Below are 26,499 nucleotides of genomic sequence, written 5' to 3' on the forward strand. Positions count from 1 at the left end.
TGGGTTTTGTTGTAACCTGGCTGCCAGTACCGTGTTTATGGATTGCTTGTCCCTTTTTCTTTTCTAATGAAATTAATCCATTATCCATAAAAAAAAAGGAACTAGGATTGCATGAGCTCGCGTTTGTTTTCCTTTTGCCCCATTTCTCAATTGGGAATTTGGGATAGAATTTTGAGGTGACAGAGCCTGCGGTCATAGCTAAGAGTGGAAGTACCAATCTCACCCCTAGGTTGTAAAATTTTAGTCATTTGTGCAACTTGATTTTTGCTGCATTCCTCGAATTGTAGGCTTGGCTTCTGTATCAGTTGCCAACAGAGAAAATTCTATTGTCTGATTGTCTTTGATCCAACAAAATGTAGATATGGTGCATGTGGACGTGATATGGACTGTTCATCAAGTGGCCTTTGTGTGGATTGTGCACACCTTAAAACTAAGTTGATTGGATGTTTCTAAGCATCCAAGTGGAGTAATTTTGCTTTGCATACTTATTCTTGTCTTTCAGTGTCTATTTATGTGCCACTAATTGGGCCGGTTGTTAGTATTGTCCTTTGGTTGTGGCTTTTTTCCTTTTTAAACTTGGACCCACCAGTATAGGTCCCACCCAATGAACAGTCTGGTTCTTGTCCAAATATACCATGTCCTTGAAAATCAGGCATGAGCCTGGCCCTTGGCGGGCTAGGCTTGCAAGCTCGACGAGCATGCTGGCCCTTTGCCATCTTACCTTTTTTTCTGCAATTGGGGAATTTTTTCAGCCAACATTCTCTTTATCAGTTGAATGACATGCTACGCTTATTCTCTTAGTTCAACATGAAAAGGATGATGCATGCAAACTAGTGACCTCCTCTTTCTAGCATTTAAAACCTGTTTCTTTATCATTTTTTTTCTTCCATTTGGCATAATTTGGATTTTTCATTGATACCATCAATTCCAATACTTTGTTCTTTATGTTTTTTGAGCAGGGGATTTTATATAAGATCACAGCTGTGTAGGCTTTGATATTTTGTAGATGCCCGTGGCAAAACTAAGAGCTTGTAGCATTTCTGATGCAATGAAGCCTGAACAGAAGGTTGGCAAGCCAGAGAAGGAAGGGCACGATTCCCTCGACGGTTTCATTAGACAAGCAATGGCAAAAGAACCATTCTTTCCTTTCTCGAGGGCTGGTGAGAGCCCAGTCCAGTGGATCCAACTGCTTCACGCTTTAGACCAACAGGGAACCAACAACTTTTCCAATGGTCCAAAGGTTGATAATGCTATAGAAGGGAAGGAACATTCACTAGAGCATTGCAATGGTGTGAGTTCATTTGCATCTGAGATAAATGGGGCAAAGGAATCTGGTCATGCTATGAGGGCTAGCGGAATACCTGTAAAGGGGACAAAGAGCACTTCTGAACAAATGCAAACCCTCAAAATTCCTGAGGCTGTCGTTGCCTTTGCTCAGGCCACTGCTAAGGCCAATGGTGACCCTGAAAAATGTATGTCAAGTGTCATAAGCAGGTATTTTGTGTTGTAGGTAGCTTTAGGTTTGGCTTCAGGTAGAAGCAAAGGGTGTTAATTATGAACTGATTACGATTACTTTGTGCAAGATCTTCCAGGTTGGCCCTTGTTGTCGCCTCTTAAGGTGCAGATGCAAAAGTGCGATAAGTGTTCTCGAGAATTCTGTTCCCCCATTAACTATCGACGGCACATACGTGTACATAGGCGATCTTTGAACATCGATAAGGTTTCGCATCTTCGAGTTCCATACTTTTCTTGTGAAAGCATTTTATTTTCATGTGCTTCTCTCAAAGACGATAAAATACTCCGAATCTTTTTGCTGGCCATTTATTTGTTGAAAAAGTAAATGCACTGACAATAAAATACCCCTAATCTTTTTGGTAGGTTTGAAAAAGTAAATGCACTCTTTTGTTATTCCATGGGTTGATGGATTTATTGTTTGCCATGAGCATTTAACGCCTTTGGATTACTGTTGCTGGATGACAAGTGATGCCATGGTAAAAATATTGGTTCTATTGTTAGTCAGGCAAACAGTAGGGATTTTCATTAGCTTTTCTCGATTGCCTTGCTGGATGGTTGTATTGCCTTTAATTTTGAATACAATATTTGCCTTTGACATTCAGCTTGCTGATGCTTTATTAATATTTTGTAGGATTCTCCTAAGAACAGGGAATTGTTGGGCGCATTTTGGGATAAGGTATATGTTTTGTTTTGTTCCTTTTACAATTCTCCATAACAAGTTGTTTTGCTGGTAATAAGCTTTTCATTTGTGTATTTTCAGCTATCTTTGGATGAGGCAATGGAGATTGCATCGTTGAAGAATGCGACACTAGAGGTGATGAGTTTGAGCAGCATTTCTCATCTATATGTTATCTTCTTTCATCTTATTTCCTTGCCTTTCAAGCTGTAGGGATTTATGGTTTATGATAAGTTCCGCCAGTTACACCAACTTCAACCATTTGTTAACAGATATGCTCCAGGTGCTTTATTGCATGTGAAAACAGGGTAATCGAATTTTAGGATTTACAGAGTTTTATAACTTCTCATTAGTTGTTGTGTTATTTAAAAAAAAATAAAAAAAATTCCCTTAACTTTTCTAAATCTGAATCTTTTCCAAGTTTTTATTTTATTTCATTTTTGTCTTCTGGAGAAAATATCAGAAACACTTTGTGCAGCTACCTTGCATTATTTACAAGATTGATATCTGTGACTAACTTCAACTCCAACCAAATCTGTTTTGCAAGTCTTGGATACAAAAGTGATAAAACATTGTACAACTGTTTTTATGTTGAATTTGTTCATAATAAGCAATGCATTTCAGGAAGTTACTGGATCTTCAATTATAAAGGCATTGACATCACTTATCAGAAAACCTGGGTTTTCTTCACTGCCACATGTTTATGTAAAGGCTGGTGCTGCTCTTCTGGTGAGTCAACATCCCAAATATTCTATTTAGCTTCTTCACTTGTGAATCCCATTTATTACCCATCTCAGTTTTGTAATATCACATGTTCTTATAGGACATTATCCAAGCTAGTCCTTCCAGGTTTCCCATATCCTCCCAGGAACTTTTCAGTCTACTTGATGATGCCAGTGAGAAGACCTTCTTGTGTGCTGGCACAGTGACATCTATGCAAAAGTTCGTATTTGATGGGGAAGCATCGAAGATTGGTCTAGAGATGAAGAATCTAGTTGCTTGCACTAGTTTGCTGGTGGAGCAGAAACTGGTATTAACTTTTTAACATCTTTTGGAAATTTATAATCCTAATTATTCATATTCAAATGCTGCATGCAAAGACAATTCTACTGGTCAGTCTTTTCATACTTGTGACTCTGTATGTTAACCCAGATCCTCAAGATACCTTGGTGTACCTGTGTTGGATTTGTCATGGCATGGCTCATTGTATGAAAGTGTAGATTCATGTCCAATCACTGCATACAATTATTATTTTACTGGCTCACTCTCTTTGTTCTCATGTCTCTCTATGATTACCCAGACCCTCAAAATCTGTGAGCTTATCTGTTTCAGATATGTCATAACATGGATATGCAGTATGGGATCTGTGTCGGATATTGCTGAGCTGCTCTGCACCCAAGTATTTTATCTTTTATATAATTAATCAAATTAAAATAGATTTTAGAAAGAGGAATTACAGGCCCCGCTCATCATCAAATGTATAGTTTGCTAACAAGTGCAAATTTATACCTGCAGGGCCGTGTGCCTCACCATGGATGGATGGGGTGTAGCCTAGATATCTCCAGGTTTGAAGAATCCGGCCTTTGATACCGTGGCCTACAAATAGATGGTTAGGAGCAATAATACATCAAAGTCCATATGAAATGGAAATGCCAAATATCAGAGGATTCTGATCTTCAATTTTATTTTTTTTCCCGATCATCACTCATTTATGGTGAATGCCTGTCATACTGGATTGGGTTATTAACTATGGTCCCACTAACACAACATATTCTACTTGTAAGATAACCATGCATTGCTGAGTATGTCCCTTTATGCCTCTTTTCATCATCAACGCCTAAGTCTTATACCAACTAATTGGGATCGGCTACATGAATCCTGTTCTTCCACTCCCTTCTATCAAGGATCAATAGTGAGGAAGAATGCATCAAAGGTCCACATGCAATGGAAATGACAAGGATTATGATATGCAAATATGGATTTTGAATATTATTATCCTGTATTTTATGGTGAATGCCCGTCCATCAATGGATTAGATTATTAACCATGGGTCCCACATGCACAAGACATTCTACTTGTCAGAAAACCATACATTACTTAATAGGACTGTATAGTGCCTATTTTAATTCATTATTGTCATCTAAGCTTTATTCCAACTAATTGCGGTCAGCTACATGAATCTTGTTCTGCCATCCCACTCTATCAAGGACCTACTAAAGCAGGGATATACATAGCCAAAGAAATGATATTAAGAAGAGCAACTTGCCTTAAGATGCACCAGGCCCTAAAACTTCATCAAAAGAGGTGGATACCACCTAAATTACTGAGAGCATTATTCAAAGACTTGTTGACTAGAGGATAATCAGAGTGGGACAAGAGAGCAACTGAGCAGCCAAAGATGGGTTGAGGTGATGAGAAGAGGATAATGAAAAAAAATAAAAATCCTGGAAGAGGCTTTGAGTCGAAAGAAAGGGGATTGCAATTTTAGAGGAGACAGGAAATAGGTGTTGAAAGAGATAGGTAACCTTGTTCATGTTTATCTCCTGATTGAGACGACTAAGCTGGAGATTGAGCACATCTTCAAGAACTCTGGGAAGAGTGGTAATGTGGTGATTCCAGGATATACAAACTCAGGAAAGATAAGGGTTTTGCTTTTGTTTGGTTCATGCTAAGGATGAGGTTGGGAGAGCCATTAGAGAAGTGAATGGGATCAAGTTTGGGGGAAGACTTATACGAGTCGAGAGGGCAAAATATGGACCTGAAGTGCTAGCTGTGAAGAGACATAAGAAGTCAGAGTTGAAGGTTGATCATAACACATCAGCTTGGTTAGGTAGTAAGTTAACAACAATGGGTTCTCTTGCTTTTGTTTGGTTCATGCTAAGGATGAGGTTGGGAGAGCCATTAGAGAAGTGAATGGGATCAAGTTTGGGGGAAGACTTATCCAAGTCGAGAGGGCGAAGTATGGACCTGAAGTGCTAGCTGTGAAGAGACATAAGAAATCAGAGTTGAAGGTTGATCATAACACATCAGCTTGGTTAGGTAGTAAGTTAACAACAATGGGTTCTCTCTCTCTCTCAAAAAAAAAAAAAAAGTCATGGAAACTCAGAAGCTCAGTTGTGTGGTGTAAAACACTAAAAGTCATGGACAAGATGGTCTTTACACATTGGACTTGGAGGGGATTTTCGGTGGGGCGTTGGTGGTATTGGCATAATTATTATTATTATTATTATTATTATTATTATTATTATTATTATTATTATTATTTATTTATTTATTTATTTTTATATATATTAGAAGGGAATTGGACTTGGAAAAGTCACATGACTGTATGGATTGTGGTTTTCTTGAATACATGATGAGGGGATTCAAGTTGTTACTACATGGTGGGGATGCATGAAAAGCTGTATGTCTGCCACATCCCTTTGTTTTCTATCAATGGGCCTTAAAAGATTCTTTAGGAGTCACAAGGGCTTGAGATGAGGGGATCCCCTCTCCCCTTTATTTTTCCTTGTGGTGTTCGAGGCTTTTAGTGGACATCTTAATCGAGGTATTGAGGAGGGTACCTTTTAAAAAAAGGTACTGAGGAGGTCTTGTAAAGGTTGGATAATTGGACTTTGAGGTTTCACATCTCCAGTATGGAGGACAAACTTCTTTTATTTGATGCTTTTGAACAACCGATGCTTCATTTGAAAGCAATCTTGTGATGCTTCGAAATGTTATCTGGTCAAGAATTGTTCTAAGTATGAAGACTTGCCTCGTTTTGGTTTGTCAAGCTGGGTCTCTCCTATTGATACATTTGGCCCCTCCATTTTATAAAGGAAAATTGCGGAAGAGTATTTTGATGGTTGTGGAAAGTGTGGAGAAAAGGTTATCCACTTGGTAAAGCAAGTATGTTTCCCTCGATTGGAGGAACCTTTCAAAAAAAAAAAATGATGGGTGGATTAATATTAAAGTAACCCTCTCCAACATACATTTCGACTTCACAATGTTGTGCCAATGTCAGGTGAGAATTGTGGACAGATTGGGAAGGATCAAAAGGGAATTCTTGTGGAGGGGGTATAAAGGATAAGGTGAAGTACCATTTGGTTGAATGGAAAAAGGTTAAAAATAAAAGGTGGGAGACATGGCCATCATAAGACCGAAGCCGATGGTTAAGCCGTTATGGTAGTCCTAGGCCAATGATGGTGGTTCTCACAGACGTTGATTTCCTATGGAAGAAGAGCATATATGCTAGGTAAGGAGTAATGGGTGGTGGGTGGGTTCCTTGTCCTTGCCCTAACTATAGAACATTCAAAGCTTGGAAAGTGATTCAAAGAGTGGGGCTCTTCTTTGTGATGGTATTAGATGCATAATTGGGGATGACATGAAGGCTAGGTTCTGGAAGAACCTAGGAGATGAGGAGATTGTTTCGTTGGCCCAGCTCCTATCCTTTCTGGAAGGTTTTTCTATCCTGTCTTCTTAAATTGGCAGAAGAATACTGAAGTGGGATCTGAGTGAATTTTCAGTTTGGACTTTGGACTTTTCACATGAAGATAACTGATGTAGTTGAGTCTAAAGCCCATTGGCGTGGCACTTGGTTGATAGAGGTGTCCAGGAGTCTCTATGTTCTGGTGGTTGGTGGAGTGACAAAATCCGTCACCTTTGTAGTAGGGGGAAAAAGAAGTTCATGTCTGCCTCCTATGTTTACAAGATGGGAATCCAATAATCATCTCCTCCTAATCTGCCGTCTATGTTGCCCAAGGGGTTTGGGGTCTCGACCTTAATTTATTTGAGGTGACATGGAGAATGTTTGCAGGCATGCATCTCGTCTATAAATCAAACGAATAGTTTCTCTTCCAGTTATGTGGTAGTCACGTTGGAGGGTCTGGAATAATGAGCCTTTAGAAACAAATGGAAAACATGGGGCAGGTCGTTGTTAGAGTGTATGGTAGGATTATCATCTAGGCTTTGGCATTGAAGGAATTCACAAGCCTCACATGACAATCTGAGAAGAGGATGGTTGGAGGTTGAAGAGGTGTTATTGCGTGATCCCCCTTGGCTGGGATTGGGAGATCATTAGGGTGGGGAGGACTTGCCATGCTTTTGCAAGTGGGTTCTTCGATTCCGATGAGGTTGCTACGGATTTCTTGGGTGGTTATGAAGGAACTCAAAAATTATGTGCACTACCTACAATCATAGATGGGGAACTCTAATGCCATTAAATAGGCATCTTTTGAGGAAATTTAACCTTTGAGTTTGGCGAGATGAGTAGAGGAAATTGTGTTAGGTGATTCCTTGCTCGGCTGCGGACCTACTAACAGCGTGGCATGGAGAGGAGGGTGGTTTGTTTGGAAGGAAGAAATGGAAGCTGGTGTGGTTGGCTACCTTTTGGGCCATTTGGTTGCAAAGAAATAAGCATTGTTTTTGTAATGTTAAGAACTCTAGTGTGGGGTTTCTCATTGGGTAGCCTTGTATATCGGGGAGTGGGCTCACTGAGGGTGCTTCTTTAGGTTTGCTTTTCTTTTTCTTTTCTTGTTTGAGATTGAGAAAGGGAGGGAGCGAGGGAGGGAGGGGAGGGGAGGGGGGAGGGAGTTAAAACTAGGGTGGTTCTCTTTTTCCGTTCATTCCCAGGGGAAGGAGATGATGTGTACCTGACAGTTTTGGCATGGTAGGAAAAATCCCTCTCCAACCATTATTAACAGGGGATCCCTCCCTTTGTAATCTTATCTTTGTCCCCAAATTAATTTCATATTACCCTTAAAAAAAGAGGAAATGATGGCCGTATATCCTGAGTTTTGGGTTCAAGTGAATCCACTACCTAATCCTGTACCTGAGATAGGTGTCTCTAATTTCTAGCTTGTTACAAACTTTTACCTTTCTGATCATGGTTTGGATAACACTTTTTTTTTTAAAGGTTAAAGCATGGCTCGCTGATAAGGATGCTGAAGCTCTAAGGTGCCAAAAGTTGCTGGTGGAGGAAGAGGAAGCTGCTCAAAAGAGGTACCTTCTGGATCAGGCTAAATTACATATTAACTAATGCAGTGCAAACTGGCCCATTTACCTGATTACTAGAAAATTGGGGAAAAAAAAAAAGGAACAAAGAAACTGAAATTGGTGAATGAAAATTATGAAAATCGGCTTAGTTTGTGATGTTTATGGGTATAATATTTGTGGTTAGTGGTATGAATTTGCAAGCATGTGGAGATTTTTTTAGAACTTCCATTCTAAGAGCTCACTCCATGACATTGGCTTCCAAGAAATTGCAAATGACTTTTCTTTTTCATGTTTCTTGAGCAATGATGGGACCCCAACTAAAAAGTCAGTCATACAATAGGACTAAAACATTGACATGCCTGTTCTCCTGTTGTAAAGGACCAAAGTACACATGTAGGTTGTTGCTCCTACCATTGTGACAAATGTTGCAAGATTAAAATGTCAAGATATTATCGCAGAATTTTGATTAAACAGTATTCTCTCGGTAATATCGCGAGGTTTTCAAAATCTCAAAGTTCTAATTTTTGTCTATTTTGTTGCAAACTATTGCGATTTTTTAACGGATAAATTATTTATATGAGACAAAAGAAAATCAGTGTTTACTTTTTTATTCAATTGTTAAATTTATTTGGTAAATTGTAGTATTAATATATATGTTTATATATTTTATTTTAGCGAGATTTTCTTGATTATATTGTGTTGAAAATGTCTAAATCCGAAAACTTCCAGAGAAATTCCTGGGCCAAAAAATTGCCATGAACAAGATTTGTCACTATGGCTCCCACTTCCAAATCATATAATTCCAGGATGCTTATAACCATGAGCTTATTTTCTTGTTCCCCCTGCTGCTTATGCTCCTGCACCCATTCCTAGTTCTTGCTGCCTCTAATAACCAATGGTCCCTTTTGTGGAAAGGGCCTTTTTGATATTTCTGAAAGTGGTGTTTTCTAGGGTCATCCTCCTTGTCAGAATTGTATCTTCCTCATCAGAATCATCCTAGGTCCCATCCTTTGCAAGTGAACAAGCCTTCCCTTGTCACCTCCTTGATCCATGCCCTTTTTTGCCCTCCCCTCATCCTCTTTGCTGTCACTTCAAGCCCAATCAAAGTTCCCCTCATGTTGGGTCATCTTCAGTTTTCATTGCACATGGTCCTAAGGTGTATAAATTAATTGGCCTCATGGACCTGTTAGGTTTCCTCAAATGGGTATTTTTATTGGTCGAACTCCTAGTCTTTTTAACGGTCATTTGGTAGCGTGGAATCTAGCGTAATTGAGGGGATTTGAGATTTTTGTGTGTGCGCTTGGCAGCGTGGAATTGGAGGATTTTGGATTCAAGTGTAATCCAAATCCCATTTTCAGATGCTTTTTTAAAAACACGGAGTGGGGGCGAGATTCCGAATTGCAAAGGGAGTATTCCCCTCAAATCCATGCCAATGGGACTCGAAAATCGACCATTGGAAGCGCGCCCCGGGAACAGGTCATTGATTCTGGCGTGACACCCGTAGTCAGAAAGCACCCATACTCGATGCGCTGCCATCGATTTTAGCGAGAAAGCAACACCATGACTTGTAGTCGACGCACCACCATTGCTTCTAGCGACAAAGCAATACTGTCACTTTGTCGTCTCCAACCATTAAAGAATGCAGCCATTGAACCCCTTTTTTTTCTCAACCCGCTTGGGGTACAACTAGAGACGTTTGGCACTTTGATGTCCCTCCTAAGTTTGCGGCTTTTAGTTGGCTTGTTGGTAGGAAGAAAGTCCTAACTTTTTTTTTTTTGAAAAGTCACATATGATATTAATAAACGAAAGAGACTACAAAAACGGTAGACTGCACCGCTGAGGGAGCTACACAGACTACTACGAACCTAAAAACAGCAAATTGCAGCCCTTTAATTTTTCTATGTTAACAGCCCATTCAACAACTAACAATCTAGCTCTAGCAGCAACATAATCTGCTGATTTGGATATCCCGTTAAAACATCTGCCATTTCTTTCTTTCCATACTGCCCACCAGACAGCGAGAAGCGACATTCTCCATAGCGACAACTTATTCTTCTCGAAAGAAATACCATGCCAAGCCTTTAAAAAGCTTCCTTCCAGATATGGCTGATGAAGGGGCAGTGAATAAATAAATGATTCACTGTTTCCTCATTAGACATACAACATAGACAGACATTAGTGAGAATCAGCCCTCTTTTTCTTAAATTGTCAATCGTGAGAACTCTATTCTTGCCCACCAACCAAGTAAACCCTACAATCTTTGGAGGAGCTTTGTACTTCCAGATCTTGTTGGTGTATGTCTCTTCTTCCTTATCCGCTCCTTTGTCAATGCACTTGTAGAACGATTTAACGGAGAACTTTCCTGATTTGTGTTTGTTCCAAACTAACTTATCTTTGCTTTCCGAATCTATCTTGACATCTCGAATACATTTTAATAGAGCCACATACTCTTCAACCTCATTGTCACAGAGATTCCTTCTGCACTCCACATTCCACACTACCACAACCCCAATCACAGAATAACTAGCTGTTACTGAAATGTCCTGATTAGCCACAATGTGGTAAATACGGAAACTTTTCTTTTAGAACTCCATTCCCTACCCATGAATCTGACCAAAAGCTGATTCTATCTCCTCTCCCTACTGCAAAACCGATTTCTTTGAACACTTCCTCCTTAATGGTTAGGAAGAAAGTCCTAACTATCGACAAACTTTGCAAGAGGAGTATGGTATTGCCTAACATATGCATTTTATGCATGCATAATGAGGAATCGGTTGATCACCTCTTCGTGCATTGCCCTATTGTGCGGTTGGTGTGAGCAGATATCCTCTCTCGTTTCCAAGTTCTGTGGGCTCTTCTGGGTTCGGTGGAGGCCTTGCTTTTGGCTTGGCATGGAGTGGGGATAGGAAAGGGCAAGACAAGACTATGGAAGATGACCTTGATTGCGGTTTGGTGGGCTTTGTGGGAGGAAAGGAATGCGAGATGCTTCAACATCTCCAAACCGGTGAATCTCATCTCTTATAGGGCGAGAGCATTAGTAATTGAATGGGCTTCTTACTCTAATCTATGGGGAGATTGTTGTATCAATTTTCTTCTTTAATCTTGGGTTGCCCTGTTGGCACCGCTTCCCTTGTGCTTTGTTTCTCATTGTTTGTTAATATAGTGTCAGCTATCTTTTAAAAAAAACCAAAAACCAAGCAAATGATACTTGCCTCTTTTTCTTTTTCTTTTTTGGTTAGAGCATTGCTTGTTCTACTTGAGATCTTGTGTTCAAAAGCCAATTTTTTTATTTTTCGTTAAAAAACGCTTCGCAAGCAAGTGACTCGCTTCGAGTCGTGTTGAGTTGATATGAGTCAGACAAGTCAAGTCATCATGAAACTGGGTTGTAAGCCTGACTTGACCTCGGCTCGGCGTGATTCATCGAGTCAACTCGCTAACTTGTCCGACTCGCCTCCACTCAACACGACCAAAAGCAAGTTTTGACTGAAGACACCGAGTTTTAGAACTATGATTTATATCACTTGAACTCCAGCATTCCTGTGTATTGCCCTGGTCAGTGAGTTTGGTTTTGGGTTAACGCGTGCATAGAGGAAGTCTTGGTGTAGGTTCTACTCATAATCAAATACACACCAAGAACATTTTTTTAGCTCTGATGGGCGATATTTCTGACATCATTTTCCACATTTGTTATGGTTGAGAACCAATTTCCTTGTTCTTTCCTTCTCTCTTTCCTGCAGGCAGGCTGAACTCTTAGAAAGGAAGCGGCTGAAGAAGCTGAGGCAGAAAGAGCAGAAAGCGAAGGACGGGGACAAGGTAGATTTCAAAGAGTGCTCTCCAGATAATGCTGAGGGTTCATCTTCTTCTGCAGCACTGTCTAATCCAGATACCCCCTCGGAATCTGATTCAAATCCACCGGAAGCATCACTGGAACCTGTCCAACTGTTTCCAGAACCTGTCAGATCTTTGGATGCTGACATGGAAGTGGATGTCAGGTGCTGCTCAGGATCCGACTTGGCCAATGGTCAGAATGGAGAGTACAGAGCCCGAATTCATATGGGAAGCAGCCAGCGGCAGTTTTCTCGATGGCCGGCGCCGAAACTTCTGAGGAACACACTGAATGGTTCTCATTTGGGTCAGGTTCCGGTGCCAAAGTCGGTAGTCATGCAGAAGCACTGTAGCTATAGAGATCAGCAGAAAGCCGCACCTTCAGTCAATGGCCATAAGGTGTGGACCCGCAAAACCAAGGTTGAGGGCGAAGGAGATGGTTGCAATTCGAATGGTAGAAGACCAAGGGAATCCATAAACCAACTGGAACAGAATGACAACTGTGAGCTCTTGATTGGTTCGATTTGTGTCACCCTTGGAAGTTCCAACAGCCACCATCAAGATGATAATCAGGCGGCTGCTCTTGATCAGTGTTCGGCCGATCATCATCTCCTGAGATGTGATGGTGTCCAAGAGAAGCCTGCCAAGCAAGACTCAGGTCAGAATGGTGTGAACCGGCTCATGGTGAAGCTGTGGAGGCCAGTGGGCCGGCAGGAATTTGATGGAGGCCCTGTGGTGGTTCAAAGCAGCAAAAGAGAAGTCGAAACCAATGGAGTTTCTGGCACAACTGTTGAAAGGATTCTGTCAGATGAGAGCTGTCTGGCCTGTCGTGTGATTGCTGATAGCTGTTCCAGTAGGTCTGAGGATTCTTTTAGAGCTGCTGACGGTGGAGAATATAGCCGTGCTGCAGAGGCTTTTCTTGCCCAGCGTAAGAATTTCATTCTATCATGCATGTTGTGGAGATTTTTTTTTTTTTTTTCTTTTTTTTTTCTTGAGTTACCATATGTCATAGGCCAGGAAAAGCAGTTTTTCTTGGCCCCACAACTGTATAGGTGGGCCCCAACTTTGGATGGCCCAGACTATTCATCCCCTCTTCTGTAGATTTTATTGAGATCTCCTTGATTTTGATGTACCATGCAGGATGGAAGGAGGCTATGGCCACAGACCATGTGAAGCTGGTCCTTACCCCTGAAACTGAAACTCCAGAGTGCCTCGAGATTCTTGATGGCCCTTGCACGGAGGAACCATCACCATCGGATGGTCGCAGCATCCTTGGCAGTGCAGAAAACCGGCTGGCTGGGGTGGGCCAGGCTGCAGCCGGTGGTTCTGATAAGCCCAAGTTCAGAGCAAAGGCTGAGAAAGGTTGCAGGCTTAAATACATTCCCAAGAAGAGAAGCAATGGCTGAGGTAGAGAGTGATATACACCTTTATTTTCTTTCCCATACCAAAATTTGCGGTTTCCCGGATCCAAATAAGGTTTGCTAATTCCACACGTGTCTGGAACCCCTGCCCATCGGCACTCCGCACCTAGGCACTTGTGCCAACATGGAATACATGTGTGAAATCTGTGACTTTCATCTGGTTGTAAACATTGTGTAGGTCATCCGCATGAGAAATCTGACATTTTTGCTCAAGTGGACCCCAATGCACAAAGTAAACTGACGGTTAATGGTTTGTTCTCAGATAATCGGGATTAAGTCTAATCCCTATTTCGGCAGGCTCTCCATGCCCTCCACGTAGGATTCACTTCATACTTTCCTCTCCTTAAATACAATTAAGTTCTAGAAATAACAAAACAAAATGCTGCTAACTGGGGGTTTCTAGCTACTATAGAGTAGCTTTCTGTTGGTTTCTGTTTTTTTACCCTTTTGTTTTCTTGCCCTTTGCTGGCTTTCAATAAACTGCTCCTTTCAAAGAAAAAAAAGAAAAGAAAAGAAAGAAAAAAAATGCTGCTAACTGTGTTTATGCAGAGGAAAGGGTCGTTTTAGTGTGGTGAAGTCCTACGCGGAGTGCATGGGACCTGCCGAAATCAGGATAAGACTTAATCCGCCTGTCTGGGATCCCCAATCCAGACAACCCTAAAACAATTATTTTATGGCCATCCATTTGTTTTCTACGCCATGGTCCAGCTGAGGTGTGAAATGGCCTGATTTTCAGATGAGAAGATGCAGTGTAGCTCAGCTGATGGAAAGCTTAGATCTTGCACACGTTTCCCATACCGGCACCCATGTGGAATTAGCAAACCTCATATAAATATTCTTAGCAGAGGTTCCAGTTTTAGCAGGGCTCTTCTGTGTGAAGGAAAAGCTTCTGGCAACGCGAGCGGCTTTGATTTTGGTTCTGAGTTTAGTGAGGATTATAATGGTTTTGCTTTTTTATGTTCTATTTTTTTTTAAAAAAAAGTATCTGTAATAATCCTTGTTAGTTTGTTGCAAGCTTTCTTTCTACGTCCTCTCCTCTCCAGAAGCTTGCTTTGGTGTTTTGAGTGCGTGATCTGACCCTTCTAACCTTGCATGTGGTGGATATCCGAGCCGTGCATTAAGTGGGACCCACCAATGTGCAGACTATTGCCCTAAAATCAGGCCAATGCACTCGATACTAGGCCTTCACCGGGCTGCATTTCTAGTTGGGGTGCACTCCAGGCAGATGTGGTGTACCACTGATGTGTTCACAGAATCCCACCCGTCCATAAGCCGCTTCACCTCAGAAAACTTCCAGAGCTAAAAAAATCAGCCTGATCTAAAATTCAGATGGGCCACAGCACAGAGAATATATTGAGAGGGATGCCCAATGTTGATTATTATGGGTTTCTCTGTTTGTTGTGTATATATAATCAAGGCTGTTCAGACCCTTCATCCAGTCCAGAAGAAGGGTCAAGCTAAAATTCAGGCTGTTTTGTGACTTGGGTAGGCTCCCTTGGAATTCGAGGGTGGGCATTCCCTTCCAGCTGGTTCTGTGGCCCACCCTATGGATGGGTTGGATTCTATGAATACAACAGTGACCCCAATTCAGGCCGGCAGCATCGTAAGCTTACAGACCAGAGCGCGTCCCTTTGTAGTTTTTCCTTTTTGTCGTTTTTTTTTTTTTTAAAGTGAAAGTGTTCTGAGCTTGCCCTTCGCTCCCGGAGAAACCTGCCCACGAATGGGCCTAAACAGCTTCCTCTTTTACCCAACTTTATTTAAGTAGAAGGTTTGTGATGTGTTTTATTCAACTATTTTGCTGCGCCCACCTGCTCTAGCAGTTTTGTGCAAGATCCAAGCCATCCAGCAGGCAGCCTCCATGTCGTTTGCAGTTGTGGCGAACGTGTGTATGTTCTCATTCCTGCTGGATGTAGTGGGCGCGGATTTCCTGCGAAAGCCTTTCGCAGGAAGTTCCAGCGCAAGGATGCTGGGTGGGGCCCGCAGACATGTTTTTGATAAATCCAATCCGTCCATCCGTTTTTCGAGATCATTTAAGGAGTTGAGATAAAAAATTAGGTGTATATAGAACTAAAGTAGGACACACGAGAGGAAACAGTGATCATTCAGTGAGCACCGTTGAAGCATTCTTATGCCCAAAAAATTATTGTATCAGTCTATATTTTTGGTTTTTTCACTTCATCCCATTGACAATGACCTTATAAACGGTTTAGATAACATATAAACATCAAGGTGGAGCCTGGGAAGATTTCAACGGTAGAAATTTCTTTCACTAATTTTCCCTCTCGCGTGACCCACTTGAGTTTTTTATTCGCCTCATTTTTTGTCGTACGCCCTAAAATGAGATCTCAAAACGGATGTACAGAATGGATTTCTCACATACATTGTAGTGGGCCCCATCCAGATCCTTGCGCAGGAACTTCCTGCGAAAGGCTTTCCCTTTCGCAGGAAATCCGCGTCCGATGTAGTGGGCATTTAGTGCACGCACATCAATGGACGGAGCATATCTCAAAAATAACACTGATCAAGCAATCCTGACCATATCTCAAAAATCACACTGATTAAGCAATCTAAACCATTCAAATAACGGTCAAAAGTATATGGGAGTGGTCCAAATTCTAAAGGAATGGTTATGATTAATTTTTAAGGATAATGGATAGGATATATATCTCTTCCCCTACTCGGAGATTTGGACGGTCTGGATTGTCGTAATGCATGGCAGAAGAGCCTGAAGAGCTACGTCCTATGAGTTTGTCCTTGTATTATGAACAGCACGAGCCTCATAATTTGGTCCCTTTTGCCTTTCCCTCGGATCGAGGGTTGGTCTGGCCGAGACTCTTTAGCCCGAATGAGCTGAATCGGGTCGAAAGGATCGGCCCGACTATGAATATGGTGATTAACGATCATGACCTCTTTTTAATCCACGTTTATTTCTTTCAAATTTGGACCATTGACCACTCTTATCTTAACCGTCATTCATATTTCTACCAACCAACCAGTTAGGATGAGAGGCTTAGTGTAACTATTTGATCTATAACTCATCTATAGATAGGCTCACCATCAGGACGGTTTTGGTTTTGTGTACGTATGTACCACGTAAACAGTTTCTGTAATTTCTCTAAAAACGAGAAAATATCTGATTGAGGTCGGATCCTCCACCAGAAGAAGCTTCTTCTATTACTATTATTCACCTACGTGTGAAAGTTACTAAAATGAGGGTAAGCTTGCTGTGGATGTTGTTCAACAGCCTGTGTAGGGTCTAGGGTGTTGTGGTGTCACATCCAACCTGCCCATCAAGTGTTTCCCACCAGGATGATGGGATAAGCCAAAAATCAGGCCTATGCTATCATTAAGTGGCCCACGCCGAAGAGAACAATGGACATATACCCAGAAACATCCAAATTTCATCTGGTCGCCTACCTGATGGTTCGATCATCTTTATTTTTAAGTGTCTGTACTTCTATGGCTAGGCTGACCCTTTTGGGCGGGTTGGATTCTCTGCACAAATAACAGTAGCCACAAAACCCAGAAGAGTTGTCAAATAAGCTTATTGTACAAACGTTGTAGAGGATACCGCCTCCATCGTATGCTAGGGGGGCTGAGTTCGTAATCTGTAAAGTGAGACGAATGGTTGGTTTTTCCAATCCATTGATCTGATGGGCCCTATCATGGATGGAATAATAGCCAAAGAAGCTCTTCATTTGGTTAACTCTAACCTTTCCATTGTTGGCATGTGAATACCCGGTTAAGAAGAAATCCACCAACAGTCCACATCTACTGGAAAAAATATATATATTTTTTATGGTTGGGATCTTACAATTTGGTAGAATTTTTTAGCATGGTTTATCCATGATAGGGGACATCAGATCAATGGATCGGATAAACCAACCATGGGCCCCACATTTATAGGTCAGGTAGCCAACCTTGAAAGCTCCCTGTTCGCAACGAACAGGAAACTCTAGCCTTCGGGAAAGCAGATAGTCGGGCTTTTATCATTCAGCCCTTGACTTCAATGCGCACAGCGAGTACCAAGAGACGTGCGCCTCTTATCTCCCACCACTTAAAAGTCGTCCCTGGAATCCAGAAACCATTCCAGCATACCAATTTTCAAACGTGTATTTTGAAATGGTTGTTAAGATCCAAGATCCGCCCCAACCATAATGGATAGTGGGAGACGTGTGCGCACCCACTTCCCAAAATGCACACTCTGCGCACACAATCTTTTCACTTGAAAGAGAGATGATTGGATAAAGCTATGATGCAGCTATCATTTTCCTGCCAACGTCTCACATAAATAGAAAATCCTGTCCATATAAAAGATGACCACAGCATGATGATAATCACTGGTGTAAAATCAGGCCATTAAAGATATTAGATTGGCCACACCAGAACTTCTAAGACATACCTTCTGTTGTCAATTGATGATGAAGTTGATGGGCCTGATTTTCATCTAAGATGACCATTGTGATGTGGCCCATCTTTTGTGTGGATAGGATATCCTGCACATTTGATACATTGGCGAAAAAAGTGGTTGTATCATAACTTATTATTACAGCCACCGTACATAATCACCTCACCCAGACAAGCGGCTACCTTCTATTGACCCAAATACACTCGTGGGGTTGAAGTTTTCAAAAGTTGGGGGTGGAAATATCAATTTCTCCGCAGTTATTGCAGCCTTGAAAATCATTCCCAGTATCGAAGTGGAGATGAAAGCCATCTTATTTTAATTAATAGTAGAAAAGGCAAGTACACCTCCGGAGCACCAAAACCAGCCAACACGTGGGCCTCTCCAAGAGTAGGCCATCTAACCATCCAACATCTAAGCTCTGTGGGACCCACCAGTTGTATATGTAGAATCAACTCTATCCACTATCTTAGATCCCCGAGAGCAAAAATAAAATAAAATCAACTAGATCCATAGCTCAGGTGGGCCACAGCACATGAAGCAATGGGGATGAGATGTCGACTACAGGCCTATGCATGGGGCCAACGTGGTCTTTATCTTTAATCAAACCCGTTAATCAGGTTTGGTTCAACAAGGATGAATGGAAGATTAAAAATCAACCTAATTCAAAACTTAAGTGGATCACAACGTGTGGACTTGTATATTATAAGAACAAATTTAAACTACTCCCACTAGCATGAACCACCCTAATTTTTATTGGGCTGATACTTTCATGTACGGTTCAAATAAGGGTTCCCACGGAATGGACGGAGTATATTACATGTACAGCCCACAGAGCTTGGCTGTTAGGATTCCGGTCCATGGCCAGCTACACAACAGTTTTTAAGTAATTCAGATGAGGTTTGGTCAAGTGGGCCCTGGCCTAATTAGTTATCAGGCGTAAGAATCAATCTGGACCGTCCAGATCCTTCCTATTGTACACTGGACATGGCTATCCCAACACATTAGTAGATCTGGTCCAGGTAAAGATTCATGGCCATTCCTAGTGGGTCCTCCATCTTTTGACTGGTCCTGATCACCTTACACGTGCCATGGTCTCCAGTTGATTACCATATCTGATGCTCCCGAAGTACATGCTATCAGTCCTATATTTATATATCATTTATTATTTCACTGCATGTTTTCATTCTCAGAAAAGCAAAACCCCATGGCTGTGCCACACTTACACATCACTCACTCAATGAGAAAGAGAGAGAGAATCATGAAATGCAGTGAGGTGAGTTTGCTTGTAAACGCATTCTACACAATACCCAGTTTCTTGATTTTGCTCTTGGTTCGTATGTATTATGTATGTATGTATGCATACATGTATCATTTAAGGATGTGTGAAACACCATTCTTCACAAAACCCAGTTCCTTGTTTTTCCTTTTAACATGTATAGATGTATAAAAATACCATTATGCACAAACCTCACTTGTTTTTGCTTTTGACATATGTATGTATGATGTGTACATGTATGTATGTGTAAAACACCATTTTTCACAGTACCCAGTTTCCTGTTTTTGCTTTGGGATATATATGCATGATGTGTACATATATGTATGAGTAAAACACTATTCTACACAATACTAGTTTCCTGTTTTGCTTTGGACATGTAGTTATGTATGATATGTACATGTATGTATGTGTAAAACACCATTATTCACCAAACCCAGTTTCCTATTTTTGCTTTTGACATGTATGTATGTATGTGTGATGTGTATGCATATGTATGGGTTATAATACACCATTCTTGACAAGACCCTGTTTCCTGTGTTGCTTTCACATGTATGTATGTATGATGGGTACATATATGTATCTATAAACTACATTCTTCAACCAATTTTGTTGTTTTTGCTTTTGGTATGTATGTGTATGTGTACATATATTGTATATAGTATATGGGTACTTGTATTTTGAGCTGATTGATTCCTGTGGTTCTTATTTTTCTGCTGTTTGGATTTTTTAACCTCTTTAGATTTCTGTTTCTTTTGCTTTTCGTTTTTCTTTTATGGTTGTTAATTTGAAGCTTCATGTTGTTGATAGCTTCCTTGTGTATCTTTTGTGTGTGTGTGCTTGGTTATTTTATTGGATTCCTTTTGGGTGTTTTTTCCCCCTTCATTTTTCCCTTTTCCATTTGTTTGCCTTGATTGATGCTTTTCTTGAATATCCCTTTCTTGTGGGTTGTGTTTGATTATTTTATTGGATTCTTAGAAATGATATATATATTTTTTTAATATTTAGTTTTAGTTTTTTCCCAATTCTTAGAAATTGATGCCTTTCCTTTTCTTTTTCTTTTTTTAATATCCATTTCTCTCTCTCTCTCTCTCTCTCTCTCTCTCTCTCTCTCTCTCTCTCATTGGATTGGGCTGGAATTAGTAATTTCATTTTCTATGTTTTCTTTTCTCTTGCTGATACTATTGATTTTTGTGAATTCTTATAAAGAAGAAAAGATTTTTTTTTATTAAAAAGATAAATTTGAGTGGTGTATGGGAATTGAGTTGTCAGTTTGTGCATTTTGACCTCCTTGTCCCTGTGATCCAGACCATCACTGTGATTGGTCTGCCATGCACTAAACATATCCTCAGTATGACAATCCTAACCCTCAATTGATGGCCTTCCAATAGGTGGTTAAGAGAGGTACTACATCAGTGCTAGATTTTCAACTGGAAAAGTCCCAATAGCTGAATAGCATGGTCTACCTAGGTCGGTCTATTAGACAATGGTCCATATCACTAAAACATGGGTCCTACCTGTGCAAATCAATAAGTTGAGTATGATATGCATGTCGTGGGGATAATGAGTAGAGCCATCCATCCTCCACACACATGGCAAGGTAACATATCAATGGGGACCATTGATCTAGTGTTGACATAGGTATCACTAGATAGACGATTCTGATTGATGCATCATCACACCACATGTACTGTAGAGAAAGAGCTCTACCATGCTCTGGTTTTCTAGCTCTACCTTATCTTCTCCCATATTTTGAGTATAGTAAGACATGTGCAACTCTGCAGTTTGGATTAAGAAAGTCTTTTGTCTTTGTTCCCTTTTTTTATATATATAAAAATTCTACAAGTGTACTTGCATCTATTCTAGAGCTGATTTTAATGGTTATGGCTCTTCTATTTCTGTTCTGCTACTTGGTAGATTTTTTTCTCTCGTCTTTCTATTCATTCATACACTGGCCAAGCTAATGAGTTGACTGGACTGATTTTTGGACCAGGTAATCTACATGGTAGTTCTAACTGCCTGTTGCTTTAATCTTCACCACATGGTCTGGAGTGGCATGTTGAATATGGGTTTAGCTAACCTCACATACATTTATATGTTCTAGAGTATCTCAAGGTAGTTGGTCTTCTTTTCAACATAGAGGTATTGGGTTTGAGCGTAGCTTACCTAACAAAAATGAAAGAACTATAAATGCTCCCAAAGAATCATTTGATACTGCACTAGGGGATATGCACTGTACACTGGGTTTATCATTTTGTATGTGGGCCCATGGTCCAGTGATCCAGACCTGGGTCTGTTTGGTGTCACCATATGGACTATGCCATGGTTTGCAAATAGGTTTTAGCATATCGAATAATTCACGACCAATAGGGTGTTGTATTGCCCTCCATTGCCACTCTATCAGGCTGATATGGGCTGATATAGCCGTATTGTTCATGGATGATGCCGGTATATATTGGACGATATATTCTGGTTTCAGACGATGCGTCAAACCTTGGAGCATGCCCTGAAAATCGCTTGATGTGAGAACTGCAACCTTTCAACTCGTGTCCTTCAAGTGGACTATGAGAAAGAGATACAGTAACAGTTCACATTGCAGTGAAAAAAGGTCCAATTTCAGTGGCCTGGATCTTCTACAATTAGTTTTTTTTTTTTTTGTTTTTGGCCATTGCCCATCCATTGTTGGAACCAAGTGATTAATGGTCTAGATCACCAAACCGTGGGCTCCACTAGTAAAAAATGAGAACCCATTTGTTGCTGGAGGAATCATATGGTTCCTCATATGCCATGTTGGTGTTTGGTTGGCTGATACTGTAGATGGTATTATGAAGGTGACGAAGCCTGACCTCTTACTTTCAGTGCATTTTGTGGTTGGATGCCTATGCTTTCTTGTATCTGGGAATTTTCATCACAGAAAGGGTTCCGCATTGCTCACTATATTCATCAGTCTGCATTTGATATGCGCTATTCAGTTGAATTGGACTAGTTTGTTCAAATAAAAAGGGAAAGACAAAATTGTGATTGCATTAGTATTTCACAATGATGGATGCAATTGCATTACTTTCAAGTCCAACTTGAAAGTAAAAGAAATGCAATTTGAAGCCTTCTTCCTTGATATAAATACTAAGGAAGGTACTTGCGAATTGGTCATTTCCAATTTGTCCAACTTGTTGCCGGATTCTAGCCAACAGATAAGATTGATGTAAAACCGCACCCTCTAATGGACTTGCAAAAGGTAGAGAAGATAGAAGGGAGTGGGTGTGTGGTGGTCTCAAAGATGTGAATTAGGTTTTAGTGCACATTTTTTCTCCTTCCCACTTCTGGTTTAGAGTGCTCGTATATATAAGGTTTGTTCCGAACTTTTGTATCTTAATATGCTACGCTAGAGAGTCCCTGTTCTGACGGGAATCTTATCCCGGACACATCTCCGAAGATGTCAAAGTGATAATCGTTCGAGCCCGAATATGTTGGAGTGATCTTCGACCAAGCCCGCATCTATCGGAGTGATCTTCAGATGAGATCAGGCAGGATCCTTCTCTTCTGGATGAGGGGCGAGATTCCCACTGGATTTCTCGTACCACCTTTGGCAATGGTCGACCTTGTTAGCTCGGGGCTCAAGCTCCTTCCCCACGGGTTCCTTACCCGTGTTGTAGACATTCTTGGTGGGCCGAATCCTCTCTCACCGAGCTCCGTCCTCTTATGGCTCAGCTCGGCGGCTCGTCTCTGAATCGGAGGAACTACTCGTCCCGTGTCGATGGCCTTCCTACTCGGACTTCAGTCACCCCTGCTCGGGGGGTCTTCCTCAGCTTGGAGGCCTATCACTTGTAGATAATTGTCGCTCTTCCCGCGTGAGGGACCAGTTCGGTTTTACCCACAACTCAACTAATTATTGTGATTCAATTCAATAGTGGATCCAAACATGCTTAATGTAACCATTATTAAACATGAGGTGTTGGCTTAGTCCAAACGTGATTTTAACAGCCAACACTTTGTTCAATACGATTTACTGCTCTTGTTCAATACGATTTACTGCTCTCTCTCTCTCTCTCTCTCTCTCTCTCTCTCTCTAAAAAAAGGCCTAAATGTTGGAGTGGGAGTCATTTGTATGGTGAAGGAGAGCTAAATGATTATGGTTATCTTTCAATTCCGTGAAATGAAAACTGAACTAATGCATGGCTTGCATGAAGTTATTAACTTATTACAAAGCGCCATCTTCCTGGCACTTGTGGGCGGCAATCAGAACTGTTGATCTTGTGGGCCATCTCATGGATGGGATATACTCTAGAATCACTATGTTTGGACAAACCATCTGGTTATTCTGCAATTTGTTTGTCGAATGTCGTTAATTGCTGTCATTGAGCTGACTGTTCCTTTTGCTGGCCAATGATGGCCACCGCCACTGTCTGTTCCCCTGTTTCTTTAGACATTGCCTTTCCATATGGTGGCTCACTAGATCATCAGTCTTGATCACCAGACATTTTCCACATGTATGGTGAGGGAGCTGCATGTTACTTCTATCATGCAAGCTGCTTATCACATCCCTCTTTTATTTTTTCATTCCTATAATTCTCACACATACTGGTTTGGTTCCTTTTCTTCCAAATTAATGAATTCATTTCATGGGTGTTTTTGAAATTTGGTATCCTTGATGTTCTTGTACTTACAGATGTGCATCAACATATGGTGATTGTTCTTTATTTTGGGTACTGGTGACACCATAAACTTATAGTGGTACCTGGCAGATGTAGGGCCCATGTGATATACTTTCACCATCCGACCCGTCTATCAGATAAGTCACCTCCAAAAACCCCTACTACCTAAAACTCAGCCAGATCCAAAATTAATGTGGACCACATTGAAGGGAACAAGCTGTGAAGGACTGGCACCTTTCAATTCCATAGGGGCTCACCTGAGTCCCAAAACAGCCTGAATCTTGGCATAACCCTTAATCTGGACTGGATGAAGGGTCTGAACAGCCTTGACCTCCCAAGCTAATGGGCTTTTACCCCCTCGATGTGTTCCCGTTGCTGTAGAAGATCTGAGTTTTGGATTGGTCTAACTTTTGGGTTCCGGAGGTTTTCTGAGGTGACCCATCTTATGGAAAGGTTAGATTCCACTGGACCCCACATCTGCTGGTAACGGTACCACTGTAGCATGCCCTTTAAAAAAATTATGCATGTTAATGACTAAATAGTTAGTTGTATTGATTGTCACAGGTCCCAATCAATACACTGAATTCACTGGCCTTGTGATTACTCCACAAGTTTAGCATAAAGAAAGGAGAAAACCTCAGCACTGTCATTTGGCTCGACTTTTCTAAGGCAACAATTTCAAGACATGGTCCGAATAATTAGTCTCTAATGCAGCTACCTTATTCTGGGAAATTCCTCGAAGAAACGGCAATGATAAGCACGACTAGTTATCTTTGTTTGAAGTCTCCGGGAGGTTGAATTTTTTATTTCGATAACCCGTGAGTGTATTTTTACTTGTTTTGAAGCTTAAGTGCTGTTTAGTTGTAGTTTGCGATATTGAGTTGAAAATGATTCACGGCAAAAAGATTCAGAAACAGTGGGAATTCAAGAAGAGAGAGAATGGCATTGATTCTTTAAGCAATGGATGTGAATCGAGCTCCAGTGCTGAACCGATCTTTAAGAAGCATAAGTCTATCTTGAATTTGAAATCACCTGAAGCCGCAGAAGGTCGTGATATCGGTAGCCTTCAGTTTGAGAGAAGACCCAATAAGATGAAGAGAAGATCATCTCACGAAGATGGGTTGAAGAACAAGAGTAGCCAGTGCGAACCTGCCACAACGAATATTATCCGCAATTTCATGGAGACAGTATTGGAGGAACTTAGAGTCGGGAGAGAGGCCATGTTGGTGTCAATGAGGAAAGAGGTGCACAAAATGATGAAAGATACTGCTCCAATGCTGACAACAACGGGTGTTCTTAAGCGGGATCGGATTGGAACCCACCATCAGAGCAGCATTGGGTCGTTGGCAAATGTTCAGAACTGTGATCATGGAAGCATGGTGGTGCCCACCAAACGGAGAAGGGATGCCGGTTGTCAGACTGATGCTGAAGTCCTTGAAAAAGAAGACGGTCACAGCCAAACTGTTGGAGTTTTGAACAGAACTGAGCCTGGAAGAGGACAAGGACGGCGGTTGTCTATTAGGGGACCTTCGCTCCCCGCCAATTCCAATACAACCGATTCTTCTACGCAATTCAATTATCTAACTCTACCCACCGTTGTACCTGAGACCTGCATCGAAAACCAAAGATTCAATCCTCTTTCATGCAACTCTCTTGGAACGAAAGCGGTGGGGAACGGAACCTGCACTGGAAAAGTAAATCTGGCAGTTGATTCAAGTGTGCAATGTGGTAGCTTTGTGGGCCCCCCACATGAAGAAAAGTTCAGAAATACCAGCCAGACAGGTTCTTCTCAATATAGTACGGGTTATATCAGTCAAGACAAAATGACCGCATTGTCTAATCCTGGATCTGGGTTTCTTGCCCCGTTCTATCACAGTCCTGATGGCAGTTTGAAGATCCACTCCCAGCTCCCGAATTTATTTGATTTGGGTGTCAATGGACGGACAGGATCAGCTAGGGGACACGGGCTAATGGAATTCTATGTTGCTAATGATCTTTTCAACATTGCGAACTCGAAAACTGAGGATGTGTTGTTTCAAGGTAATCTGACAAGTAGGTCCCAGAGAGAGTAAGTTATACATGAGTTAGATGTGTCGAGATTGAATTCTTAGTGATTAGCCTGGATTGATTTCTTGCTTCTTCTGTCCATTTAAGTTCAAATGCAAATGAATTATGAATAAAAACGCAGGCTTATCCCTTTCTGTGTTCATATGTTCTTCTTCTTCTTCTTCTTCTTCTTTTCCCTTATTATGTTTGAGAAATTTGAATTCAGATGGATAGATACAGGAGGGAGCAGGAGTTTGGCATTCCCTGTATGCACTCTTTTTCTAGCACTTCTTGGTTAGCCCTTGAATTTGAGTTGTTTTCAATGAGAAATAGAAATAATGAGATATGCAATTGATGCCTTGTTTACATGGCTCTTTCTTTCGTAGAATCATAGGTGGGTCTCAATGCCTCGGGACATCAATCTTGTTCTGATGCACCTAATCTGTCGTAGTGGGGCCCATAGTTTTTTTAAAAAAAAAAATTTTAATCTGGACTGTTCGTATGATGGGACATGTATCCCAATTTGGATGTTGAATTCTTGAAATTTTGCCATACTAGAAGAATTACTAACCTTTTGATCCTTGATTGATGCTCTGCATAACAAGAGATGGTTTAGGGTGCATTTGGTTGCACCAAATATAATGAAATTCCACTATTATATTTGCTGTGAAAGCAAATGCACCCCGTATGAAAGAAATGCAGCAACAATC

General features: G+C 41.1%; 1 protein-coding gene across 7 annotated transcripts in view; it reads left to right on the plus strand.

The window, feature by feature from the left end:
* The window catches only part of LOC131224739 (uncharacterized), a 28,624-nt gene extending 2,672 nt beyond the window's left edge, over positions 1-25,952 (plus strand). The window contains exons 2-12 of one of the 7 annotated variants that reach the window (XR_009161166.1): positions 960-1,472; positions 1,584-1,720; positions 2,147-2,191; positions 2,276-2,329; positions 2,816-2,920; positions 3,015-3,221; positions 8,085-8,170; positions 11,902-12,917; positions 13,130-13,396; positions 21,085-21,233; positions 24,308-25,952. Coding sequence is in view for 5 of the 7 variants with exons in the window: in XM_058220058.1 (XP_058076041.1) it covers positions 1,007-1,472; positions 1,584-1,720; positions 2,147-2,191; positions 2,276-2,329; positions 2,816-2,920; positions 3,015-3,221; positions 8,085-8,170; positions 11,902-12,917; positions 13,130-13,395 (2,382 nt within the window). In the remaining 2 variants the exon portion in view is untranslated. Of the gene's footprint in view, positions 1-959; positions 1,473-1,583; positions 1,721-2,146; positions 2,192-2,275; positions 2,330-2,815; positions 2,921-3,014; positions 3,222-8,084; positions 8,171-11,901; positions 12,918-13,129; positions 13,397-13,959; positions 14,437-21,084; positions 21,234-24,307 lie in introns of those variants that run through there. The other 6 variants (XR_009161165.1, XM_058220058.1, XM_058220057.1 and 3 more) reach the window with 6 other exon arrangements.
* Positions 25,953-26,499: the final 547 nt, after the last annotated feature.

Source organism: Magnolia sinica, chromosome 14 (genome assembly GCF_029962835.1).
Source record: "Magnolia sinica isolate HGM2019 chromosome 14, MsV1, whole genome shotgun sequence".
Taxonomy (NCBI): domain Eukaryota; kingdom Viridiplantae; phylum Streptophyta; class Magnoliopsida; order Magnoliales; family Magnoliaceae; genus Magnolia; species Magnolia sinica.